The sequence below is a fragment of the Rattus rattus genome, chromosome 1 (genome assembly GCF_011064425.1).
Source record: "Rattus rattus isolate New Zealand chromosome 1, Rrattus_CSIRO_v1, whole genome shotgun sequence".
In the NCBI taxonomy this organism is placed as follows: domain Eukaryota; kingdom Metazoa; phylum Chordata; class Mammalia; order Rodentia; family Muridae; genus Rattus; species Rattus rattus.
In genome coordinates, this window is record NC_046154.1 from 99,661,761 (window position 1) to 99,678,899 (window position 17,139).

Genomic DNA, 17,139 nt, shown 5'->3' on the forward strand with positions numbered 1-17,139 from the left:
GCTGGCCTCAAATTCACTGTAGTAAACACAGGGTGACTTTGGAGCTCTGCTCCTCGTGTGTGTTGATACTGGAGTTGAGTACCACTCTACTTCCAAACTTAAAAGAATTGTTTTAACATATAGGTGTTTTGTCTGTGCACGCCCATGTACCATGTGCAGGCCGGAAGAGGGAGTCAGATCCCCTGGAACTGGAGTTACAGGCAGCTGTGAGTCTGTAACTCCCGTGTGGATGCTGGAATCGAACCCCGGTCCTCAGCATCAGCAGCCGGTGCTCTTTCTTAGCTGCTGAGCCTTCTCTCCAGCTCCAGTTTCCACATTTTCATCATCCCAAAGAGCAGAACCCCTGAGACTCCATTCAAGTGTTTTATATTTATTTTTTTGTTTTGTTCGAGAATGTTTCTCTGTGTAGTCCAGGCTGGCCTTGAACCCAGAGACCTGCCTGCCTCTGCCTCCCAAGTGCTGGGACTAAAGGCCGGTGCCGCCACCACCAGGCAACCAGTATTTTATATTAAGTTCCAGAGCCCACCAGGAGGAGATATGAAAAGATGTGACACAAGTTTTAGGGACATTCCCAGCTATTCAGAGTGGCTGTCAATCTGCTGTCCCCAAGTTTCAAGCCCACATAGATGGGTGGTTGGGACAATTAACCTATTTTTAGTTTATTTTTGTGCAGAAGGGAGGGAGGGAAGAAGGGAGAGGGAGAGAGTGACTGTATAGCACAGGCTAGCCTCAAATTTGTGCTGATCCTCCTGCTTCAGGCTCCTGACTATTGTGATTACACGTATGCATTACCACACCCAGCTCTCTTTAAACCACTCTCCCTCAGGGGGCCAGCAAGATGGCTAAGCATGTGAAGGTGATTGCCACCAAGCCTGACAATCTGTCCTCAGTTTAAGTCCTGGGACCTCCGTGCTAGAAGGAGAGGTGGCTTCCACAAGTTGTCCTGTGATCTCCACACGCATGCTGTGATACATGCGTATCTATCCATACCAAAAACATAAATAAAATTCAATTAAACAACTTTAAAAAACGTGTCCCTTGGGGAAGAGTTAGTTAAGTTATATAATGGGCAGTTAATATAGTCTGTTAATCTGCTGGGTTAGTTTGGATTAATCAACCAGGTTAACTAACTGGGATATCCTGCTAAACAGACCAAAGAGTAGGGGTCCCACTCACCCCTTTTCTGTGTCCTCCCTTTTCCCTAGAGATTCCTGGGTCATATAAGACAGATCTGCTAGATACTCACTGGGGGGCAGGTGTCCACACCTGACAATCACGTGCGAGCCTAACTCTTTCCTTTTTGGTGTGGAGTGGAACCCAGGGCCCTGTGCATGCCACATCGCTCTTCCACTGAGCCCACACTGAGCCCTGAGCTCTGTTCTGGTTGATGCAGGTTATACGTTGCCTGCTTGAAGACATCTCATACTGCACACCTCACTCCTAAGCCCCTGGAGTAGATGACAGTGTCACAGAGGGTATTCATGCTACAGGGGCAGGACCCACAGTCCAGGCTGCTTCTCATGCTTCACATGTGAATACGAGAGCCAGGATCTCATGTGTGTGGGTGAGTGTGGCAGGAGGAACACTCCTCTCCATATCTAGAGACCCAAAATGGCAGCCCTTGCCCCGCTTTAGGGCTCAGGCCACCAAGTTAGTCTTCTTCCGTCACTGCAGGAGGGTCCCTGAATCTCTACCTCGGTATCCTCCCTGCGAGTCCTCACCTGTGAAGCAGGACCCATCCCAGTGAGCTTGGGCTGCTGCTGTCAAGGGGGCCTAGAAGGATCGGTGACGTCTGTGGACTGAGAACTAGGGTGCCTTCAGGACGCAGACGTCAGCTTCTACTGCCAATGGCGTCAGTAGACCCTGTTAGGATCTATCTTCCTGGGGTTCTGGCCCGGGGCAGCTGTGGGCCCAGACCTGATGAGACAAAGGCCCGAGACCTGCTCCTGTTTCCACAGCCCTCTTCAGTTCCTTCCTTCGCCCTCTGGGCTGTCCAATCCCCAGCGCCTGCCTCTCTGAACCCTCCCATGGGCTGCTGTCAGGGCAGCATCCTGCCCCAAACCTCCCCACTGACTCTCCACTGGGCACTGAAAGCCAAGGTGTGGCTTATGAGGATATCTGGAGGGTCTAGGAGAGAGAGGAAGGGAGAGCATCAGGGAGACGAGCCAACAGCCAGAAAGAGAGCCAGAAGGGGGCATCTTCTATGGAGAATTTCAAGTCAGTGACAGTGCTGACCCGAGTCCAGCTTCCCATGGTCATGCATTTCTGGTCTGTATCAGTGAGCAAGCTCTCCTTGGTTGCTAGGGTGATGTACTTAGCATGCGAGAGAGAGGCCCTGAGTTCATTCTAAACACCCAACATAAATAATAACAACCATAAAAAAACAAACAAGCCAAAAAACCTCTCCCTGCCAAAACAGCCTCTTCCCGCCCCATATAAACCAGAGTATAAACCCAGCCCCCATCCAGGCTGAGCAAGTCTTGCTCTCCAAACCTGACACAGCACAGGACATTCCCTCCAGTCTCCCTCCTCTACGCAGCCTCCTACATGTCCATTTGTGTGTCCCCAAGACTCCCTCCCCACCTCCTGACTCCCACAGTGCGGACTCAGCCAGCAGCAGTTTCCCGTCCCAAAGGAAAATGTAGAAAAGGGACTCGCAGCACCCTGCAAGCCCTGCTGCCTCCCCGAGCCTCTTCACCTCGAGAAGTGTGCTTCATCCTTGTCTCTTGGCCTTGACCTCCTATCTCTTGGGCAAAGGCTAAGCTTGGTCTGGAGCAGAAGTTCTCAACCCGTGGTTTGGGACCCCTTCAACCAACCTCTATTTCTAAAAAATACATTACGATTCATAACAGTCATAAAGTTACAGTTATGAAGTAGCAACAAAATAATTTCATGGCTAGTGGGTCACACGAGGAACTGTATTAAAGGGTCACAGGGTTAGGAAGGTTGAGAACCACTGTCCAGATGAATAGAACACTACATGCTTTTCTAACAGGAGCCGACCCATCACGGGCAGAGCCCCATCCTCCTGCTCCACATCAGAAACACCTCTTACGACCTCTCTAACTTTTCACGCACCGGTGTTAAGCCTACCTCTCCTCTGTTTCCAGATAGAGCCCGTGGGTCTCCTACATAATGAGATTACTGAGCCTAAAGCCCCACACAGGCTCCGTCCGTCCGTCCTTCTGCTTTTTGAAATGTCTGGCTCTAAGCCTCTCACCCTCCAGCCCACCTTGCTCAGGGAGCTGGGCTGCAGATCTATCCTTTCACCCGCAATCATCCTTTCCTGCTGCCTCAGGACTATCCAGGCTGTTCTCCTGTCCATTATGTGCACCCTCACCCGAGAGCCCCCCTGCCCCTTATCGTTAAAGTTCTTTCCTCAGGGCAGCCTTTCAGTTTTCTAGGGAAGTGTTAGCCACTCTATGGTCCATGGGCTCTTTATCTCCTTCCCTCTCCAGGTCCCTACCTCAGATTTTGTGGGACTGTACAATGACTCTTTCTGACATCTTTAGACCCTGAGTCTATAAGGGCAACACCTGGATCTGTTTGATCCACTCAGAGTCTCTGAGCCTTGGTCTACACAGCCAGAAAGCTATGACTATGGGAACAAAGGTCCCAGTCAAGATTTATACTGAAAATGAAAAACAGCAGCGGGTGGTGGTAACACACACCTTTTATCCCAGCACTTGGGAGGCAGAGGCAGGAGGATCTCTATGAGTTCAGGACTGTAAGGGGCTACAAAGAGAAACCCAGTATTGAATAAAAACAATACCCCAAAACAAACAAACAAAAAAGAAAAATAGCTAAGCACAGTGGTTCATGCCTTTAATCCCAGCACTTAGGAGGCAGAGGCAAAGGGATTACTGAGTTCAAGGCCAGTTTGGTCCACCACGCAAATAAGTTCCAAACTCGCTGAGGTCACAGAAATGAGATCTTGTTTCAAAAAAAACCAGAAAAGAAAATCAGTAACAATTTAGGGAGTAAACAGCTGATCTGGTCTGGGCCGAGATTCCAGCACTGAGTGTGTAAAGTGGAGCTCTGTACCTTTCTCCAGACTGGCCAATGGCCGAGCCACTGTGCGGAATGGTTACAGTAGGGCTGAGGCTAATGAGTGGCCAGTGTGCTCTCCAAACCTTCCAAACTCCTTTGGCCATTTACCCCGGCCCCTGGGCAGTCTGAACTGCCCCGTGGTGCGGGCACATTCCCCTTTGCCTAGCTTGGGTGCCTGCTTTGGATGAAGAGGGAGGGGACCTGGTGTGAGCAGGTGTGAATCCAGATGTGCCCCTGAGCCAGCTACAAGGATGAGAGAGGAGAGGACACACACTGAGAGTCTAGACGTGGGGCTGAAGAGAGGGTGAAGCAGTTACGAGCACTGGCTGCTCTTCCAGAGGACCCAGATTTAATTCCCAGCCTCCACATGGTGGCTCAAGACTCACGACCCTGTAACGGCAGCACCACTCTTCTGGCCTCTGTAGGCACCAATATGGGTGGGAGTCAGGCACGGTGGCACGCAGCACCACTGCAGAAACCGAGGCAAAAAGATTGGCATGTGTTCCAGGCTAGCACTCGTTCTATGAGTAGTGTGCATCTGCCGGGGCTATATAGCGAAACTCTGTCTCAAAAGTCAAACAAAATCAAGATCGTAGCTTTGCTTCTTTATTTACCGTGCAAAGTGGCTGAAAGCTTGAGTGTGCTGAGGGCAAAGACCCAGACCCCATGCTCTTCAGACAATGCAGCCTCCCTGCTGACGTCATCCTGGGTCCTTAACGCATCAAAGACCCCAAGGCTCTGAGCCCACAGATCGGTCCCCAGATCTGTGCTAGCTATCTCAGCACCACTTAGAGGAGAGCCGCTGTGGCGGGACCCTCACCTCCTGGCTCTGGGCAGTCTCATTTCAGGGCCATCAGAGTCTGTAGCACCAGAGCTGTGAGACCTCTCCCCTGAGTATCTCCATGAGGCCGTCCCGGTCCCTGGGAACGGCACCCAGGCCTCTCTGTGTGCCCCATCCCATCTTGACCTGAAGGGTACATCACCTTCTGGCCTGCTGATGCTAACTTACTGCTCGCTGTGGCTTGTGGTACAGCCACACTCAGCACCACAAGCGCAGAAGGGAAATGTGCGTGGGTCTAGGAGATTTAAAACATAGAGAGCACAGCCTGGCCACTGAGGGTCCCCAGACAGATGTCTGAATACTCTCTCTCTCTCTCTCTCTCTCTCTCTCTCTCTCTCTCTCTCTCTTTTTAAAGATTTATTTGTTTTATGTACACTGTACACTGTGATCATCTTAAGACAGACCAGAAGAGGGCGTTGGATCCCATTACAGATGGTTGTGAGCCACCATGTGGTTGCTAGGAATTGAACTCAGAACCTCTGGAAGAACAGTCAGTGCTCTTAACCACTGAGCCAACTCTCCAGCCCTCTCTCTCTCTCTTTTTAAGATTTATTTATTTACTATATATAAGTACACTGTAGCTGTCTTCAGACACACCAGAAGAGGGCATCGGGATCTCTTTACAGATGGTTGTGAGCCACCATGTGGTTGCTGGGAATTGAACTCAGGACCTCTGGAAGAGCAGTCAGTGCTCTTAACCGCTGACCCATCTCTCCAGCCCCTGAATACTCTCTTACCTCCATCCTTCTACCCAGCATGCTGATGACGGACCCTAGGGCCTCTTACATGCTAGGTAAGTTCTCTGCCCACTGTTTAACTTTAGGAGACAGGAACTAATGTCTAGGCAGACCTTGAACTTGCAATCCCTCTGTCTCAGTCTCCCAAATGCCCAGGATTACAGTTTGCACCAGCAAGCCTGGCTTGAATGTTTTTCTGTATTTATGTGTGCATTGCTTTTTTTCATATCTGAACTCAGACACGCTCCTTCTGCCCCGAGACTGTTCTTTTCCCAGTGGCATGACACCTTGGGCTTCTTTCTGGTAGACCAGTTCTCATTGTGATGACAATGATACCCCATCCCTGAATCTGGCAGCTCCCACAGCAACTCAGGCAGGTTCTGGAGGTTTTCAGCGGGGGTGGGGTGGAGGGTGGGGGTAGGGGAGGTGGGTGGGTGGAGGAGTGGGGAAGCCATGGGGAGGGGTGGGGAGAAGCACTTTGGGCCTAATGGGTCCCGTTGGCACAGATGGCTCTCTTCCCCAGAGGGGCTGTGATTCACGATTGAGTGGTGGCTGCCATCAGGGTCCCCTCCAAGCGAAGGGTAAGCAGACATTCCCTGGAATGGCTCTATCAGGTGGTGTGAGGACAGTGGCGGCCATTTGTCTGGCTGGTTGTCCCTGACTGGTTTGATCACAGAACTTTCACAACAGCCCGGAAGCGCTTCCTGCCCAGATGCCCAGTCGCAGTGGAGGGGTGCCTGGTGCTGTGCCGCTCACAAAGCACCTCCACATCCTTCAGGGTCTGGGGTTCTAATCGAGCCCGTACGCTTGGCGGGCAGGCACTTAGCAGCAATCTCCCCTTTCCTCAAACAGTCTCGTGCATCCCAAGCTAGCCTCAGACTTGCTCTACAGCCTTGAACCCTAAGATCCTCCAACCTCTGTCTCCCGAGTGCTGGGATTAGTGACACAGTCACCACACCCAGTTTATGAGGTGCTGGAAATTGAACTCAGAGTCTCTTCAAGCTAGATAAGCACTCTGGCAATTAAGCCACATTCCTGCCCAGTCACCCCCATTCTGTAAGGGAAGAGACAAAGTCTGGAGGAGTGGGTGAGGCCCTGACCTTTATAGGTGGCTGACTCCACACCCCACAAGCAGCTCGGAAGGCCCCGCCTCTTCCAGGGTGTCTCCCTAGGCTCCCGCCCCACCCAGGCTGGATTGGAGGTCCTAGCTAGAGGATCCCCGACTGAGTCCTAGCTTTTTGATTATAGCTATGGCTTCCCCTGGAGTGCTAAGCTATTGAGGGTTGAGTTGATTCTGGGTTATGCCTCCCTCCCTCCAAACTCAAAAGCACCTCAGTGGATGGCTGCTGGGATGGCGGAAGACCGGAGGAAAAAAGTTCTCCTTTTCTGGATGGGGACAGAGGCAAAAAGAAGGGACGGGGTTTGTTTAAAGAGCAACACAGAGGCAGGGCCAGGGCCCTTCCTTAGAGTAAGTGTTCCTTCCATTCCACTGATTCTTTTTTTTTTCCTTTCCTTTTTTTTTTTTTTTTGGAGCTGGGGGCCGAACCCAGGGCCTTGAGCTTGCTAGGCAAGCGCTCTACCACTGAGCTAAATCCCCAACCCCCATTCCACTGATTCTTTATCCACAACCTTGAATGCTGATGCTCAATCTGAAGCTCAGGCTTGCACAGGCTGGGACCTGTGTGGTCCAGCTCACTGGGAAGGGAGCTCAGTCCACCGGCGTGGCCACCACCCTGGAGCGGCCCATATGTTGAGCTCCCACAGTCACACCCGTCCCTGACGCCAGTGGCTGGTGCTATTATGATATCACTTTGCAGGTGGACAGGGAAAGATCCTGGCCTACGACCAGCGAGCGGCTGACTGTCAGAACGTGCTGGCACAGTACGGGGAGTAATGCACAGTCAGGTTGCGGGAGAAAAGTCCTCAGGGAGAGGGGTAGTGTGGCCTGGCAAAGCCCATCCCTTTCCTGCCACCTGTCACTTCCTAATGAAGCTGAGGGAAGAGACTCTGGCCTGGGCCTCTTTTAAGTCCCCAGTACTTCCAGGGATCAAGCCACTTGCCAGCCGTCTACAAGCAATGGGCCCAAGGCCAAGCCAGAAGCAGCTGTCATGAGAATCCCATATAGGTTCTCCTAGCCCCGATTTCTCTTTCGAACGTGACCCCAGTCATTCCTGAAACCCTGGGCGAGGTCCCACTAGCTTCACAGCTAGGAGTAGGGTAGGTAGGTGGATGGTAGAAGTGACTCAGTGAAACCCACCCGTCCTGGTGCTCCGGAGTTTGCCAGAGAAGAGCGACATATCTGAACTCTGCAGGCAGATGGCAAGGTGGGAAAGCGAGGACCTAGCCAACATGGGGCCTGAGCTTCTCATCCGCAGAACGCGAATGGCGGTGTCCAAAGAATAGGAAGGAAGCTTCCCCCACTCCCAAGTGTTCACACTGATCTCCGCAGACAAGAAGGCATGAAACATTTATAATTTTCTATTTTTTATCCTTTTCTAAAGTTCTATCCACCATCACCAAATAGTCATAGCAGAAGAACCAAACGTGTGTTCTTCATAAGTTAACTTTATTGAGATACAGTCTACCTACCACGAAATAGATCCATTAAAAAAAAATGAGACTATAGATAGGGTGGGTGGTTCACACCTGTAATTCCAGGGAAGACTGAGGCAGGAGGACTGCTGTGAGTCCAGGGCTAGCTTGGGCTACAATACTGAGTTTAGGGCTAGCCTGGAATAGAGAGTAAGACATTGTCTCCAAAAAAATCAAAACTGAAGCAAAGGAAACACAGGGAAAGATAAACAGGCCCTGGTGTCTACCTCCAACCTGCCCAAACCCACACCTATGGCTTCAGAAGGCTTCGTGAGTCTGAACTCTTCACCTGCCCAGGGCACAGACAGTTCCAACAGGAGAACAGTCAGGAAGCTGGGCCAGCCTGTCCCACCCCTGTGACAGCCATCTGAGTCCTGTAACTGGTGGCCCGTGAATCACACAATGTACTTCTCACAGTTACTGGAGCCTAGAGTCCAAGATAAGGCTGAAGACTAGGACTGTGCAGGAGAGCGGGCTTCCGGGTTCAGGGAAGGGTGCCTGATGTGTGTGTCCCCAGGGTAGAAGGGGTGTGTCTCTTGGGACTTCTTTTGCAGGGACATGAATCCTCCTCAGAAGTGTTCTGCTTTCCCGATCCAACCAGCCCCTTCTGTGCCATCACCGGTGACAGGAACAGATTAACCACAGCAACCCCATGGAAACAGCGGCACGCAGAGGTGTCTGTGCCCTGGCCCTGTTCAAAAGCCTGGTCCATGGCTCTCAGGGCTTTGGGCCAGGAGCCTCAGCTTCCCCCTGAGACAGTGTTGCAAGTTTCTAAGCCTCTCTGCACCTGATGCTTTTCTAAGCCCAAAAAGAGACTTAAAAATAGTACCTCCTTCTCTAACTTGTAGGATTGCACCCTGCACATGGGTGGGGGTGGTTTAGGTAATCAGGACGTGGCCTCTCTCTGCCCTTCTCTTTCTACTCTTTCCTGCTCTTCTTAGCACTGTCCTACCTCAGGGGCTTCTCACTGGCTCTCCCTGGCACAGTTCAACCCTGTTTGGCCAAGTCATTCTCTCAGAGTCCCTAAGCCACCAGCCTAGAATGGCTGTCCTCTTCTCTGTGGTCGCATTCCTCCACTCCCTCCTGTTTGCCTTTTCTTTCCTTTGTCACCTTCTGCCTTCCCCATCAGACAGATTGCAAACTCCTTCCAGGCCTACTCTTCGGTGAAGGTGTTTGGTAAACACCGGGGGATGCCCTGGGGATAAGGCCTGGAGTAAGTAGCAAGTGGTGGTCAACAGACCTGTGGTTGCCATCACTGTTATTGATCAGGCTGCCTCTCAAGACCTCCTTAAGTCAAATCTAATCACAACTACCACACCTCATGGCTCTCTTACAGTAAGGAACAGTAATTACATCTTTAATTATATCCTTTTCTACTTATGCTGAACCACATGAAATTATTATTATTGTTATTATTTGTTAAAAAAGGTTTGTTATATGTCTTTCTGGAGTGGTTTAAGCTAATGTATAAGCCCCTTGTGTTAGGGTTTAAATCTCGGCCAGTGCCCGGATAGAACACACCAAGCCAACATGGTTCCACGTGGAGAGGTTTAATGAGAGAAGAAGAGTAGGAGAGGGGAGGAAAGGCGGGCCATGAGCACTTGGAGGGACGGGGGAGATGGGGAGAGATGGGACAGGGAAGGGGGAAGGAGAGAGCAAGAGGGGAGTAAGAGGGAGAGGAGGGGGCCAGCAGCCCCCTTTACAGTCAGGCACAGCTGGCTGTTGCCAGGCAACTGTGGGGCGGAGCATGCTGCTGCCAGGTAGCTGTGGGGGTGGGTGGAGCTGAGACAGAATGCCAACACCTTGTAGATGCCCAGAAGACAGAGAGAGGGGGAGAGACAGAGAGGGAGAGAGAGAGAGAGAGAGGGGAGAGAGAGAGAGAGAGAGAGAGAGAGAGAGAGAGAGGGAGAGAGAGAGAGACAGGGGGAGGGCGGAGGGGTAGGTCTCCTGGCCCTTCAGATGGAGTGAGTGCCAAGTGCCTCCCCACTGTACTGAAGAAGCGCCCCCCCACCAACAAAATGAAAACTGTGGTATCATGTAGGGTGTGGTAGAGAGGAGGGAAAGCTCTCCAAGGTCTGATTCAGGGCTATTTGAAAAGAGCAAAAGCTTCAAGCGGAACGGGGAGGGGGGGGATCTGGCTGCCCTCCCCGAGGGGGCGCACTTATCTCTGAGGAGGGAAGGAGGCACAATCTCTGGTTGTCCAGAGCACTCTGCTCCTCCTGTGGAAGGCTCCATTACTGAACCGTGCAGACTGAGTCGCCACCAAGGCCACACCCACTCCCCAGATGAAGAAAACAAGGTGGAGACCAGCAGGGCAGAGACCACAGAGGGGGCAGGGTCTGTGTCTGCCACCCGCCTCAGGGTCTTTCCTCCAGACCACCTGGGCAGTAGTGGGGTGGTGGTCTTGTCATTTAGCCACTGCCTTTTTTCCTTGTTCCAGTGGCCCCAGCTTTGCTGTCAGGACACTCCATTGTAGCAGTGACACACCCGTGTCTCTCTAGTAACCTCCTTAGGGTAAAGTCCCTGAAGGAGAGGCCTCGGAGCAAAGGGCAGACCCATTTCACAGACTCTTGTCTCTATGTTTGCCAGATTACCCTACAAAATGGCACGCCTCGGGCAAGAGCTCCCCAGCAGTTTTAAACCTTTTATGTTTCTATCTTGCTACTTTTACAAAGCAATGAGACTGTTTCGTTTAAGACCTGTTTTATAACCCCTTTTAAAATTGGAGACAGGTCTCATATATCCTGGGCTATCCTTGACCTCCATTTGTAGCAGAGGATAGCCTGGCTTCAGTGGATGGAGTGTGAGTGCCAAGTGCCTCCAAGTGGAGGAATTGCAGGCGTTGAGTCTCCAAGTTCAGTCTATTTGGTGTTGGAGACGGAACTCCTCTGCCAGCAGAGCTGCACCTAGCTTCTAAGCATCTGATTCTCGGAGTCAGGACTCTTGGATGCTTTGCTGTGTGGCCTTTTACCAGTCACACCCCCTCCAGGGACAGGTGATTATCTGCCCATAGAATAAGGGTGATGGACAAGATGGTTTCTAGAGACCCTTTCAGGTCAGCTCAGAGAATCCACAACTCCACAGGACATTTTTAAAAGTACGGGATGCCTCTGTAATAACCAGAACCCGCCTTGCTCATGCCCCATCCACAGTGGCCTCCCAGATCACAAACGCACACAATGACAGGGGACTCGGGTGGTACTTAGGCTTTCAAGCTGGCGCTGGGCTCTGGCAGCCACCCTTATACTTAGTGTCCCTTTACGAGGGGATAATAACACTCATTTGCAGTGAAGCTTCAGGTTGGGGCCACAGGGCAAGGTCCCTGCCACTCTGCTTCAACCCTGGAATCCCATAGCACCCTACAATGCCCACCCAGCCCTCTGCCTGTATGCTTGGATGACACAGGGTTCACCACCGGCGCTGGGGCAGGGGGAAGGAGGAGGGTCTCCTCTTTTAGCTCCAAGAAAGCCCTTGGGTGAGGAGGAGGGAGACAGGCGATCAGGAGGTGCTGAACCTGTTCCTTAATTGGGGCAGATGTCAGGAAATGAGGCATTAGTGTCCAGGGGCGGGCCCAGGCCTTTCTCTCCCTCCACATCCTTCAAGAGATGTCAGGAGGTGAGGGAAGCATAATGACATATTCCTATGCTGAGGTACAGGTGGTTATGAGCAAATGCCTGAACCATTCGCAGAAGAGCAGGTTCTAAGGCAGAAGGGCCACATGCTATCCCACTAGCAGGATTACAGCTGCGGTGGGAACAGAGACCCCAGTTTCAGCCAGTGAGATTCCCCATCTCGAGAAGAACGCAACACAAGACCTTCATCAAGAGGCGTCTTACAGAACTTCCCAGTCCTACACCACAGGTCTTCAAAGACCCTGGAGCCACTGCACCCTTAGACACATGCTCAGTCCCTCAATCCCAGGAGACACTATGCTCCTGGCAAGTGGACTCTCTGAGGTCTGAGTGTGGCAGTGCCAACCCTGCCCCACCATGCTGGTACACTGAACTGGGATCCTGCAGCTGGCCAGGGTGCGGACCAGGACATCCTTCCCCATTGCCCGAATGCAGGTGGGTGTCTGCTCGGCTCGGGTCCAAGCAGGTCTGAGACTGAGCTCTGGCCACTGCCAGCGCAGGGCTCCTCCTCCAGCTCCAGGCGGTGAGGCTGGTCTGGGTAGCAGACTGCTCGCCCCACCCGCGCGCCCAGGTCGCCTCAGCAGGAACGCCGGGATGCTTCCTCCTCTACCGTTTCCCGGGACTGGAAGCTGAGGCCCCCGCGAGTAACCCAGCCAGGAGAGGAACAATCACGACTCGGGTCCACGGGACACCTGGGCCACACCGGGGCCTGTCGGGACTGGCTGCCGCGCCCAGGGCGGGCCGCTCACCGCGGCAAGAGGCACGAGCGGTGCGGACTAGCCCCTAACCTCTGGAGCCCAAATCTGGGGGTCGCTGATCCTAGTCACACACTGAGTAGGCAGCCGCACCACTATCCCGTTGGGGAAACTGAGGACCGGAGCGGGACAGAGCTTTGTGTGAGGTCGTGCGGGGGTCTGGAGGATAGGTCTCCGCGACACCGGGGGCAGCATCCCTCCCGCCACCGAGCTGCAGCCCGGGCGCAGCGAGCGTCTCGCCCTACCTTGTTGGCTGCCGCGCGGTGGCGGCGGCGGCGGCTCCGGCTCCGCTCCGCGCTTCACGCCGCCCGCCGAGTCCCGCGCCCAGCGCCGCCGCCTCCCCGCGCAGCCCGGCGGGCGGGACCGGGCCGGGCGGGGCCTGGGCGGGGCGGGACGGAGAGGCCCCGCCTGTGCACCGCCCGTCGCCCGCAGCTCGGATCCTGTCCCGCGTGCACACTCTTGCCTCCTGCACGGTCTCGCCGCAGGCTTTGGGTGGGACCCGGGTCCTGAGCCTCGGTTTCCCCTTGCTGAGATGGAGACAGTCACCGCGCCTGCCTCCCACGTGTCTCTAGGCTGGATCCCGCAGCGAGCGCTCTAACCGCAGCTCCGCAGGCGGCGGGAGAACCGGAGAGCCGAGGGCGGCTGCGCATCCGGGAGGGAGATCCTTCCCACTGCTGCCAGTAGGGGGCGCTGCATCCAAGCCTCTCCCGCTTTTAGCCTGGTGCTCACTGAATATGGAAGCTAGGACGTCATGTCTTTCATAATAACCACGCCACACCACCTGTCTTGGAAAGAGTTCTTCGTGTCTTGTAGCGATGTATTTGGTGGTGGTGGTGGGAGCGGGACTAGCACGGTACCTGGCACATGGTAGGTATTGTATATTATATTTGATCTACCACCACCTTCAATCTAGTCATAATAATTCTCCCATTTCATAGATAAATTAAGACGTTAGCTGAGTTCTTGGCAGGCGCTATAACTAATTTAATGTGTATGTATGCATTTGTGACGGTGGGATTGAACATTAGGCCTTTGCTTGTGCTTGCCAGGCAAGTATTCTAACATTGAGCTACACTGTGAGGCCTCTCCTCTTTTTCTGAATCAAGAGTTCACTAAATTGCTCAGGTTCCAGTAGCTGGGAGTACACATCCACCACATTCAGCTCTCGTGAGTCCTTAGTCACTTTAGAACAGCTAAGGTCTTCCTTTGGCTCCTGCTGAACCACAGTGCCCTGGGCCGTTTTCTGAGCTGTGGGTTTCCCACATCCAAATTTCCCCTGCATCCCCAAATTCGGCCTCTTGGGGCTTTGGAAAGTTGGCTCTTTCCTCCCATCTTATTCTTGGCTGGCTGTCCCTGACAATCAGGCAATTCTCCTGCCTCCCATCTCCAAGTAGGAAAGCTGCATTCAGCTTCTTACGTGGTTCCTAGGGACAGAACTCAAGCTGTCTGGCCTCTGTGACCAACACTATTGTCCTCTTAGACATTTTGCCAACCCATTTATTAATTTTTTTGGAAGGTCCCACATAACTATCTATGAACTAAAAAGAAACTTTGATCTCATCCTCCTGTCAGATTCCCAAAAGCTGGGGCCCCCCTGCTGGGCCCACTAAGGTGTTTCTGACTTGGCTTTTTCTGGAAGCAGGCTGACTCATCTGGATGTCCCAACTCAGTAAACACTAAGCCAGGGGCTTTGGTGGTCCTCTCTCTCAACATTACCCCCACAAGCCTCTGCTTCCTTCACCTCCTTTGGAAGGTCTCTTTCAGAATTATTTTTGAAGAAGCTCTTGTTCATGGTTACCAGGTCACTTGTCTGCTGGGACAGGCTTGTTTGACAGGGAGTCTCTGGGGAATAAAGACCTGTAAATCAGAGGGGACTCCTGGAACCTGCTTGCCTCTCCTGTGTCTGGGGAGGGGCCTCCCTGTTTCCTCTTACCTTCTCCTAATCCTGCCTCAGGTATAGAAGGCAGCCCCTGACACAATGAGACACAACCTACCAGGGCCTGGTCAGATACCACAGGGTACATGGTGGGGGACACCACTGATTGACCTTCTATGTTCTTGTCCTGTAGAATGTGGCGCTGTGTGTGTGTGTGTGTGTGTGTGTGTGTGTGTGTGTGTGTGTGTGTGTGTGCACTGTACTGGGAGAAGACAGCCCCTAGGGCAAGGGTCTATTTGAACAAAGTAGTCTGGGAGGGAGTGTGACCCTCTCACATTGATTGAGTCTTTTGGGTCCCTAGGCCCCAGTCCCTTTGTTCTCTGTGATAAGGCCTGCTGGTCAGGGGTGGGAGGGGTTGAACATGGAGTTCCATCTCTGTTCTGGGTAGGAAGGTGGGGCTGTGGGATCAGATCCTCCAGCCTCAGAAGCAGTGGCCCCTGGGGAAGGGGCAACAGCTGTGGGGCGAGCAAGGAACCTGACACTCGGGGTAGCCCAGGCCCCCAGGCCCTGAGGGAGGGGCAGGCTCTGCCCCAGCAGCAGCCCAGAGAGTCTCAGGCTCACCCTCACCCCTTCATTCGTTTCTGTTCCAGTTCAGGCAGCTCAGTCGTTCATCGTTTTCCTCTTATTTATTTGGTTTTGGAGACACTGTTTGGCTGTGTAGTCCAGTGTTGGAACTGCTGGGATCAGAAGTGTGTACCCCACACCTGACTCCCCCTTTTCTCTTCCTAGTGTTGATACTATGGGTGCACCCCACAGGCAGTCATGGCCAGACCTGCCCTCCCCTCTGGGTGACACTGGAGCTCGGTCTGGTCTGGGCGGGAGGAAGCAATTAGTCCCAGAATGCTCACCCCCTAGGGCTAGTAGACCGGGGCTCCAAGAGCCACAGAGCACAAGGCCCAGCACTGCTGGAACAAGGTGCAGCTTGGTAAGAAAGCTGCTCTGGTCCTCCAAGGAGGAGCACAGAGCACAAGGCCCAGCACTGCTGGAACAAGGTGCAGCTTGGTAAGAAAGCTGCTCTGGTCCTCCAAGGAAGAGCACAAGTGCTTAGGCAGAATTCTCTTCTAGGGAGAGGTGAGGAAAAGGAGAGGTGGGGGCCTTGGCTTGGTGAGGGGAGTGGTAGAGAGGATACTGTTTATGCAGCAGCCCATGCCCACAGTTTGACCTGTTTTTGGCTTTTTGGTGGTTTTTGGGAGAGCTGGTCTCTCGCTAGGCATGTCCCCTCCATCTGCTTACCAACTCTCTCTGCTGAGCCAGGCGGTTTGCTGCCATGCTCGCCCTCCCAAGCCTACCTCATTGGCCCCACATGACGGGGGCACATCAGAATGGATGCCTGCCCAGGGCACACTGTCCAAACCATATCAAGTACCTCAGGGTGGCAGGCAGGGGTTCCCCTGGGATATCCCCAGTGGGCTGTAAACAGAAGGCAAGTTTTAGGCATGAGGCTGCAGATAATAGTCTCCATAAGCAGGGTGGTCTCAACACAGATCTAGGTGGCAGCTCAGAGGGGCTACTGCCTGGACAGACAGATGAACTTGGGGTGCCACAGGAATGGTAGCCAAGGCCTTGAGCCAGAGGGTGCCAGTTGGAACATTCCCGACACCTTGTGCCCAGGAGCACTGGTAATGAGACTGCTTTTGTCCTCAAGTGGGAGAGCCATCAGCCACAGGGACGTTGCTGTATGTCGACATGGCTCTGACAGGAGGATCCGAAGGTCGGGGCCACGCTCAACTGCATAGTCTCCAGGGTCAGCCTGAGTCCCAGGAGGCCTGGTCAGAAGATGAAATCCAAGCCAAACTGAGACGGCGGTGCCTCGGAGACGGTTCCGGGTGACCCAGAGTGTATCCCTGCCTCCTTCCTGTGTGTTAAAGTGCTCTGTGGGGCTGTGATACAGGCTAATGCTGGGAGAGGACAAGGCCTTGTCCGGGGTCACACACACCTCTGGCCCATTACTGAATTCTATCTTCCTGACAGCAGTGGTAAGCAAGGCTTTGGGGAACAGGGTGGTGGGTCAGCTGTCGCCTTCTCCTTCGTCCTCGCTGACGCAGCCCTCAGGCACCGCTCTGCCCCTGGATGCCCTTCTCTCCAAGTACTCAGCCTTCAGCAGTTCCAGCTCCCGCAGCTCAGCCTCTAGTCGCTCTTGGTGGGCTGCCCGCAGCTGCCGCAGTTGCTTCATGGGAAAGGGGTTCATATCATTGAAGGCAATGCTTGTGAGCTTCCTGAAAGGAAAGGTACAGTCAGCCAGGGCATCTGTCAGCCCTAGAATGGTGACACTCCCCTGCGGAGTGCTCCTTCCAGGGGAAAAGACCATGCCCACCTGGAGGGGGCTCAGCAGGCACCTGAGCCAGTAGGGAAGGGCTGCTCAGGAGGGCTTCCTGGAGGAGGGACATGGGGGGCTTAGCTTTGGGGATAGGGACCAGGCTCAAGATGGTGGTGGCAGTGGAGGAAGGAGCCAGGAGGCTCCTAGTAGGAGAAACTAGGGGCAAAACCAGCGGTGGGGTTGGTTGTCCCACACCCTGGGTCTTGACGGCAGGCACGGTGAAGGTGGGCTGTAGAGCTTGCTTGCCGTACAAGGATACTGAGGGAGGGCACGGGGTGG

The 17,139-nt window shown here is 53.5% G+C and overlaps 2 protein-coding genes across 3 annotated transcripts in view; one reads left to right on the plus strand and one right to left on the minus strand.

Moving 5' to 3' along the window:
* The first annotated feature begins 12,281 nt into the window (after positions 1-12,281).
* On the plus strand, positions 12,282-16,292 carry LOC116898848 (serine/arginine repetitive matrix protein 1-like). Its single transcript, XM_032900242.1, has 3 exons — positions 12,282-12,287; positions 12,395-13,474; positions 16,189-16,292. Exons 1-2 carry the CDS (start codon positions 12,282-12,284, stop codon positions 13,115-13,117), a joined length of 729 nt encoding a protein of 242 aa, XP_032756133.1. The 3' UTR covers positions 13,118-13,474; positions 16,189-16,292.
* Tbc1d2 (TBC1 domain family member 2) overlaps positions 16,286-17,139 on the minus strand; it is a 47,187-nt gene continuing 46,333 nt past the window's right edge. For both annotated transcript variants that reach the window (XM_032904161.1, XM_032904170.1), the window contains one exon: positions 16,286-16,759. In XM_032904161.1, coding sequence (XP_032760052.1) covers positions 16,552-16,759 — 208 coding nt within the window. In that variant the 3' untranslated portion in view covers positions 16,286-16,551. The remainder of the gene's footprint in view (positions 16,760-17,139) is intronic.